The 8995-nt window shown below is 40.4% G+C and overlaps 1 protein-coding gene across 1 annotated transcript; it reads right to left on the reverse strand.

Annotated features, from left to right (window-relative positions):
* Positions 1 to 575: 575 nt before the first annotated feature.
* On the reverse strand, positions 576 to 2398 carry RRAGA (Ras related GTP binding A). Its single transcript, XM_065879008.1, has one exon. It carries the CDS (start codon positions 1947 to 1949, stop codon positions 1008 to 1010), a length of 942 nt encoding a protein of 313 aa, XP_065735080.1. The 5' UTR covers positions 1950 to 2398; the 3' UTR covers positions 576 to 1007.
* Between the last annotated feature and the right edge of the window lie 6597 nt (positions 2399 to 8995).

Genomic DNA, 8995 nt, shown 5'->3' on the forward strand with positions numbered 1-8995 from the left:
TTAATAAGGTCATACCAGTTTTCTCATCTATTAACAGATAAAAGTAATCTACCTCACAGGTTGTGAGGATTAAGTAAGAAAATGCACATCAAGTATTTAAGGATACCTGGGATTTAGTAAGGGCGTAAATACTTAGCTAGGCTTCACATCCAGTAATTTGGGAGTGGGGAGGAAGAATGGCTCAGTGGGTGGTATTGACAGCTGACACATTACTGAGTATGTGCCAGGTACCATTCTAAATGTTTTCCATGTTGCTTTAATTTAATCTTAATCCAACAAAGTAGTGCTATCCTTATCCATATTTTACAAATGAGGAAACAAGCACAGTAAAATTAAGTACCTTGCCCAGTTCACAGAGCTAGTAAGTGAAGGGACTAGAATACTAACTCAGCTCAGGTGGTCTAGCTCCAGAGACCGTTCTCTTAACCACACTGCTACAGTTGCTATGAAACATCGTTAAGGTGATGGGAGCCAAGATCACAAAATCAAACTTACCAGTTAAGCAATACTTGTGGGCAATCAGAATCTATAGCTTTAATATTAACCACCTTCAAATTATTTCAAATAAGACCATATTTTAAATTGCTAACAGCAAATGTTTATTCATGGTTGAAGCCAAAAAGAATTTATAAATGCATTTTAATACCTTGCTGATAAAATAACATTCCACCTTTGCAACCTTGTAAGGAATACAGGAAGATATTGTAAAGGCTTTGATGTGTATATCTATTATAACCAGGTAATCAGAACACACATACACACATACACCACCACCTACTTTAGTGTTAACACCATACCAACTTTTCAGAAAGGCCATCTTGAAGCTCTACTGGATAGCTGAGTAAATAGCGTCCAAGGCTTGAAGACTGGGGAGAAGGGAAGAAAGGGATGGAAGAAGTAAGCAGCACACATTTCAAAGCCCACTTTTAAGCACACGACATTATGAATGTTAAAAGAAAAAGGGGGAAGGCAATTCAGCATTTTCAGAGAGCGCATTTTGGCAATATTCAACGCATAAGAAGGCTGTGCTTGGGACCATCCACTCTCTCCAGCTTCTCAAAGTGTTTCCTGGCATTGCGAATGTTGATCAGAGTAGCTGCAGAAGGGATCGACGGATCTGACATAACCACCATCACGTACGTGTTTGATGTGAAGATGTCGATGAACGCAGCGAAGTTAGAATTCCTAACCTCCATGCTCTGGAAAGAAGCGGCCAATTTACTGCAGCTCAGCTTGAACTGCTTAATAATGTTGCTGATCTTCTCGAATCGGTGGACGTCACGCTGCTCTTTGCACTGGTAATGGGAAATGACCAAGAACGTCGCCCTCTCAAACAGCAGAACTTCATCGGCCTCAATAATCTGGGCAAAATTCCTGAGGTTCATCTCCAGCTGCTGAACATTGGGAATCAGCTGATAGACAATACTGGACCAGGCTTTGTAGAGCGTTTCATCCCAGATGGATGTTCGAAAACAGGCACACTCCAGCGGGCGAGACAAACGCCTCAGGTCTTCCTCTCGCTCTTTGAAAATCAGGTCACGCTGATCCTCCTGAACCAGATCCATTTTGTGCACCAGGCAGAAGATTTTGGCATCAGGAGAGTTCTGGAGGATGGCTTCCAGACACGACTGGTAATAATGCATGTCCTTTTCCAGTTCGCGGCTCTCCACGTCGAACACGTAAATCAGAACCTCGACATTACGGAAGATGTTGTCTCGCTGGCTGGTGAAGTAATTTTCCATGAAGGTGTCCTGACCGCCACAGTCCCACAGATTCAGCACCAGGTTGCCCAGAAATCGGACGTGGGAGTGCTCCACATCAATGGTGGCACCCAGGCGCCGGGTGTCACGAGCGATGTAATTGGCAAAGATAATGGACCGCATGCTGGTCTTCCCCGACCCGCTCTTCCCCATCAACAGCACCTTTTTCTTCATGGCTGTATTTGGCATCACCCGCCGGAGCTGCCGCGGACTGGGCCTCAGGGCGCGGCCTAACTGCAGCGAGGTCGGAGGGAGGGAGGGGCCGGGGCTTGCGGGGGCTCCGACGGCCGGGCCGTGCAGCTGTGCAGCCGGAGAAGCCGAAGGTGCGAGCTCGGGGCTGGGAAGGCGGCGACCGGTGAGCTCTTTCTCGGGGCAGAGCGCCGCGGGGTAAACCGCCGCAGCCGCTACGGAGAAACGCTCGCCTTCCGGAGAGGAGAGTCTCTGCGTCTCCGCTGCCACCCACTTCCGGCGGCGATCTCGCGAGAACCCGCGGTCTCGGCCTTCGCTGCACAACGAGCTTTGATAAACCGCTCTTTTAACGAAACGCAGCAGGGCCCACCCGAAAGAGAAAATGGAAGGTGAACCCAGGACTCTGGTGTTCTGTTCTATTTAAACGGGGCCTACGGTTGCAAATTGTACGTGTGTGGGCAGTTGGGAGAATGCTGCCATCTCGTGGCCGAAAAAACCCCAGCACACCACTACGCGCTTTAAGAGCGCGGTGTGCTGTTGCGTGGTTTTAGGCCTGAGCAGCAGACAGGGAAAAGCCGAAGAAGGCTACTCCGCCCAGTTAGGCCTCCTCAGATTCCCTGGTTTACTCAGTACAAGGACAGGGGAGATAAAAACTGTACAGATGTTCAGAAGTAAGTGATTGCCCATTGCTACACAGCTGAATGGTGGTGAATCCCTCCCGGGAGATATCCTAACTCCCAGTTAGTGCTTTTTCCACTTGGAAGCAAGTTCCTTTCTTACACCTGCTTTCTCGGTAGTCTCAGACTTTGGGATTTATAATCAGAATTCCAAAGCTTGAGGAAACTCTAATATAGAACACTACTTACTACTCACAATAACCCTATGAATAAATAACCTCATTTTCAAGTCAGTAAATGGAAGCTTACAGGGGTTAGGTAACTCTACCAAGTTACACGTCTATTACATAATGAAGTGCAACTTATTTTTAAAATATAAATTGTATATATTTAAGGTGTCCATCATACACAGTGAATACACAGTCCATACACAGTGAAATGATTACAGTCAAGCTAACCTATCTTGTATAGTTACCAGTTTTGTGTGTGTATGTGGAGAGAGCACTTGAAATCTACTCTCAGTAAATTTCCAGTATTCAATACAGTGTTAACTATAGTCATCATGTTGTAGGTTAGATCCCTAGACTTACTTATCCTGCATAACTGCAACTTTTTATCCTTTGACCATTATCTCCCCATTACCCTCACTTCCCTCTACCTGGTAATAACTATTCTCTCTGCTACTATGTATTTGACTTTTTTTAGATTCTACAGATAAGTGAGATCATGCAAGGTTTTTCCTTTCTGTGTCTGGCTTATTTCACTTAGCCTGATGCCTTCCAGTTTCATCCTTGTTGTTGCAAATGGTAGGATCCCCCTTTTAAAGGCTGAATAATATTTCATTGTATATATAAACCTCCATTTCTACTTTTTTTAATGTAAAAAGATTTCTTTTGATTTTTTTTGTTTAAAACTTTACACATCTTCAGTTTTCTGAGCCAGTAAGAATGTTCTCTAACACCATATTCTACAAGTGGATATTGACATAAATTTTAGCTAAAATATATCAACAGAAGAATTCCTGCTATTCTTAGAAAAGTTGAACATTTTTGGTTTTTAGCATTCAGTTTATTTAAATTCTTCTAGTACTTATATTGGATTATGGTGATTTTTTTCCCCCTTTTCCCCAGTGTTATTGAGATATACTTGACATATGATATTGTATTAGTTTTAGGTGTACAATGTAATAATTTGATATGTATATATTGCCAAATGATTACCACAATAAGCTTAGTTAACACCCATCCCCTCATGTAGTTACAATTTTTTCTTGTGATAATTAACAACTTTTAAGATCTACTCCCTTAGCAAGTTTCAAATATACAATACCGTATTGTTAACTATAGTCACCGTGCTGTACATTACATGTCCAGAACTTATTTATCTTATGACTGGAAGTTTGTACCTTTTGACCACTTTCACCCATTTTTCCAACCTCTTCAAACCCCACCTCTGGCAACCACCAATATGCATCTATGAGTTTGGTTTTTTTAGATTCCACATATAGATGAGATCATATAGGATTTGTCTTTCTCTGTCTGACTTATTTCACTTAGCATAATGCCTTCAAGGTCCATCCTTGTCGTTGCAAAAGGCAGGATTTCTTTCATTTTTATGGCTGAATTCCCTCTCCTCTCTCTCTGATATTTATTGATATATTAATATCAATCACATTTTCTTTATCCATTCATCCATCAGTGGACACTTGGGTTGATTCCACATCTTGGCTATTGTAAGGAATCCTGCAATGAACATGAGGGTGCAGCTATCTTTTTGAGATAGTGACCTTTCCTTTGAATACATACCTAGTAGTGGGATCACTGGGTCATATGGCAATTCTATTTTCAATTTTTTTGAGGAAACGCCATACTGTTTTCCATAATGGCTGCACCTACATTCCCATCAACAGTGTACAAGTGTTCCCTTTTCTCCACATCCTCACCAACATTTGGTGTTTGTGGGGGTTTTTTAAAATTTTTATTGGAGTATATATAGTTGCTTTACAATGTTGTATTAGTTTCTACTGTACAGCAAAGTGAATCAGCTATATGTATACATATATCCCCTCTTTTTTTGGATTTCCTTCCCATTTAGGTCATCTATTTGTGTTTTTTGTTTTTTGGCTGTGTTGGGTCTTAGTTGCACACGCAGGATCTTTGATGAGACATGAGGGCTCTTTCATTGTGGCGTGCTGGTTTTCTCTTCTCTGGTTGTGGTGTGCGGGTTTTCTCTTCTCTAGTTGTGGCGTGTAGGTTTTTTCTCTCTCTAGTTGTGGCACTCGGGCTCCAGAGTGCGTGGGCTCTGTAGTTTGCAGCATGTGGGCTCTCTAGTTGAGGCGTGCGGGCTCAGTAGTTGTGGCCTGTGGGCTTAGTTGCCCCACGGCATGTGGGATCTTAGTTCCCTGACCAGGGATTGAACCCATGTCCCCTGCATTGGAAGGCGGATTCTTTACCACTGGACCACCAGGGAAGTCCCTACTTTTTTTTTTTTAATGATAGCCATTGTGAAGTGATATCTTACTGTGGTTTTACTATGCATTTCTCTGATGATTAACTATGTTGAGCATCTTTTCATGTGCCTGTTGGCCATCTGCATGTCTTCGCTGGAAAAATGTCTATTCAGGTCTTCTGCCCATTTTTAAACTAGGTTGTTTGTTTTTTTGATGTTGAGTTGTATGAGCTGTTTATATATTTTGGATATTAACCCCTTATCTGTCATATCATTTGCAAATGTTTTCTCCCATTCAATAGGTTGTCTTTTTGTTTTGTTGATGGTTTCCTTTGCTGTGCAAAAGCTTTTGAGTATAATTAGTTTCCATTTGTTTATTTTTGCTTTTATTTCCTTTGCTTTAGGAGGTAGATCCAAAAAATATTGCTGCAGTTTATGCCAAAGAGTGTTCTGCCTATATTTTCTTTCTCTTTTTTAAAAAAAATTAATTTATGTATTTATTTATGCCCGTGTTAGGTCTTCGTTGCTGTGCGCGGGCTTTCTCTCGTTGCAGTGAGCGGGGGCTACTCTTTGCTGTGGTGCGTGGGCTTCTCATTGTTGTGGCTTCTCTTGTTGCAGAGCACGGGCTCTAGGCACACAGGCTTCAGTAGTTGTGGCACGTGGGCTCAGTAGTTGTGGCTTGCGGGCTGTAGAGCTCAGGCTTAGTAGTTGTGGTGCATGGGCTTAGTTGCTCTGCGGCATGTGGAATCTTCTCGGGCCAGGGCTCGAACCTGTGTCCCTTGCATTGGCAGGCATATTCTTAACCACTGCGCCACCTGGGAAGCCCCTGCCTATGTTTTCTTCTAGGAGTTTTATGGTTTCCAGTCTTGCATGTAGGTCTTTAGTCCAGTTTGAGTTTATTTTTGTATATTGTGTTAGAGAATGTTCTAATTTCATTCTTTTACAAGTAGCTGTCCAGTTTTCCTAGCACCACTTATTGAATAGACTATCTTTTCTCTATTGGATTGATATTAATTCTTCTTTTAGTGTTTGGTAGAATTCAGCAGTGAAGTCATCTGTTCCTGGATTTTTCTTTGTTTGGAGATTTTTGATGACAACTTCAGCCTCCTTATATGTTACTGGTTTGTTCAAGCTTTCTACAATATTTCTTCTTGATTCAGTCTTGGTAGGTTGTATGTTTCTTGGAATTTATCCATTTTTTGTAGTTTATCTAATTTGCACACACATAATTGTTCATAATAGTCCCTTCTGATCCTTTTTATTTCTGAGACATCCATTGTAATGTCTCCTCTTTCATTTCTGATTTTATTTGAGTCTTCTCTCATTTTTCTTACTTGAGCTATGGGTTTGTTGGTTTTAGTTTTTCAAAAAACCCAACCCTTAGTTTTGTTGATTTTTTCCTCTATTCTCTATTTGATTGATTTCTTCTCTGATCTTTATTATTTCTTTTCTTCTGTTAATTTTGGGTTTAGTTTATTCTGCTTTTTTCTAGTTCCTTGAGGTGTAAAGTCTGGTTGTTTATTTGAGATCTTTTTAAGGGTAGGTTTTCATCACATCGTCCTAAGTCCTCTTAGTCTTGCTTTTGCTGCATCCCATAAGTTTTGGTACATTGTGTTTTTGCTTTTGTCTCAAGACATTTTTTGGATTCCCTTTTGGTTTCCTGTTTGACCTAGAGATTTATTCAAGAGTGTGTTGTTTAGTTTCCATGTATTTGTGAATTTTCCTGTTTTCTTACTTTATTGATTTCTAGTTTTTCCATTCTGATCAGAAAAGATACTTGGTATGATTTTGATCTTAAATTTTTTAAGACTTGTTTTGTGACCTAATGTGATTTATCCTGAAGAATGTTTCTGTATGCACTTAAGAAGAATGTGTATTCCTCTGCTGTTTGGTGAAAAGTTCTGTATATATCTTTGGTTTATAGTGTTGTTTAAATCCACTGTTTATTGATTTTCTGTCTGGATGTTCTGTCTATTATTGCAAGTGGGGTATTGAAGTCTCATATTATTATTGTATTGCTGTTCATTTCTCCTTTCAGATCTGTCAATATATATATATATTTTTTTGTGGTACGCGCACCTCTTACTGTTGTGGCTTCTCCCATTGTGGAGCACAGGCTCCGGACGCGCAGGCTCAGCAGCCATGGCTCATGGGCCCAGCCGCTCCGCGGCATGTGGGATCTCCCCGGACCGGGGCACAAACCCATGTCCCCTGCATAGGCAGGCGAACTCTCAACCACTACGCCACCAGGGAAGCCCCTAAAGGGAGTTTCTTATGGGCAGCATATAGTTGAATCTTGGTTTTCATATTCTTTTAGCTACTCTGTACCTATTTATTGGGGAGTTTAGTCTATTTACATTTAAAGTAGTTATTGATAGTGAAAGATTTACAGTTGCGATTATGTTAACTATTTTCTCTTTGTCTTGTAGTTCTTTTGTCCTTCTTTTCTCTCTTGTTATCTTCCTTTGTGTTTTCTTTTTTTGTAGTGTTTCGATTCTTTTCTCTTTTTCTTTTGTGTAACTTCTATAGGCATTAACTTTGTGATGACAAAGGGCCTACATAAAATATGTTATAGTTTTAACAGTCTAAAATAGACTTAAAATAAGCTGATAAAAACTTAACTTCACTTGTGTATAAGAACTCTCCATTTTTACCTCTTCTCTACATTTTATACTTTTGATGTCATAATTTACCTCAATTAATAGTATGTATCCATTAATATAATTTAGTTATAGTTGTTGAAATAGAAATTTGAACTCATATAGAATAACTGCAGGGTCTACTTGCCTAATAATAGGCTGTACTGCCCCCGTAAAAATATAACATTGTTCTGTCCTTGGTCTCTAAGTAGATGAGTGAATTAGTTTTATTCAGTATCATTCATTCAGAATTTATCAGTGTTTTCAGGATACTGAAGCTTCCCAAGTTAGGATACTCCAGATCCACCATACAGCCCTTTTTAGTGTGCTATACTACTCTACAAATATAGGTATTCCATTCTTCCATTCACTTATTCAAATGTCTCATCCTGTCCATCTGATACACATCTGTAACTTGCCTTAATGGGGGAAGAAAAAGCCATTGTTTATCATCGTACTATCATTGAGGCAACAACTAGCACCTTGCTTTGTATTCTGGACTAAAACTGATTAAAAACAGTGCTGCTTTTCAGAAAAAAATAAAATAAAAAATATTTGAATATTGGGCTTCCCTGATGGCACAGTGGTTAAGAATCCGTGTACCAATGCAGCGGACATGGGTTCAAGCCCTGGTCCGAGAAGATCCCACATGCTTCAGAGCACCTGAGCCCGGGTGCCACAACTACTGAGCCTGCGCTCTAGAGCCTGCGAGCCACAACTACTGAAGCCTGTGCGCCTAGAGCCTGTACTCCACAACAAGAGAAGCCACTGCAATGAGAAGCTCGTGCACTGCAACGAAGAGTAGCCCCTGCTCGCCACAACTAGAGAAAGCACATGCACAGCAACAAAGACCCAACACAGCCAAAAATTTTAAAAATAAATAATAGTTATAAAAAAATAAAACAATACCTTGTAATTAAAAAATTTTTTTTGAGTATCTAGTATGTGTAGGGCACTATGTTAACATGTGTGCAAGACAGGAAGTTAAAATATCCTCCCTTGCTCTAGTTTATGGAAATAAAACATACAGCAAAATGTCATAATACAAAATGGTGTATGGAAAATCTCATTATATTCAAACTCAATTTCATCTCTTTGGTGACATCTGTTCTGGGATCCTCAGTTCACCTCTACAGGTGAACTGATCTCCTTTCACTATCATTCTGGGATTTCCTTCCCCTTTCTTAAGTACCCTTTTTCCTTGATCCTATCCGTTCTTCATTTTTTACCTTATTCACTCACTTGGTGGAACACATTCTCCAGTAGCTTCCTGATAAAAAGCATGAGAGCAATAAAAGTTTCAAGACATCGCCTTTCTGAAATTGTCTTTATTTTTACTCTG

Source organism: Phocoena phocoena, chromosome 6 (genome assembly GCF_963924675.1).
Source record: "Phocoena phocoena chromosome 6, mPhoPho1.1, whole genome shotgun sequence".
In the NCBI taxonomy this organism is placed as follows: Eukaryota; Metazoa; Chordata; class Mammalia; order Artiodactyla; family Phocoenidae; genus Phocoena; species Phocoena phocoena.

Excerpts from the sequence above, each read along its gene's own strand:
- RRAGA (XM_065879008.1), bottom strand. The coding sequence starts at position 1,949 with ATGCCAAATACAGCCATGAAGAAAAAGGTGCTGTTGATGGGGAAGAGC.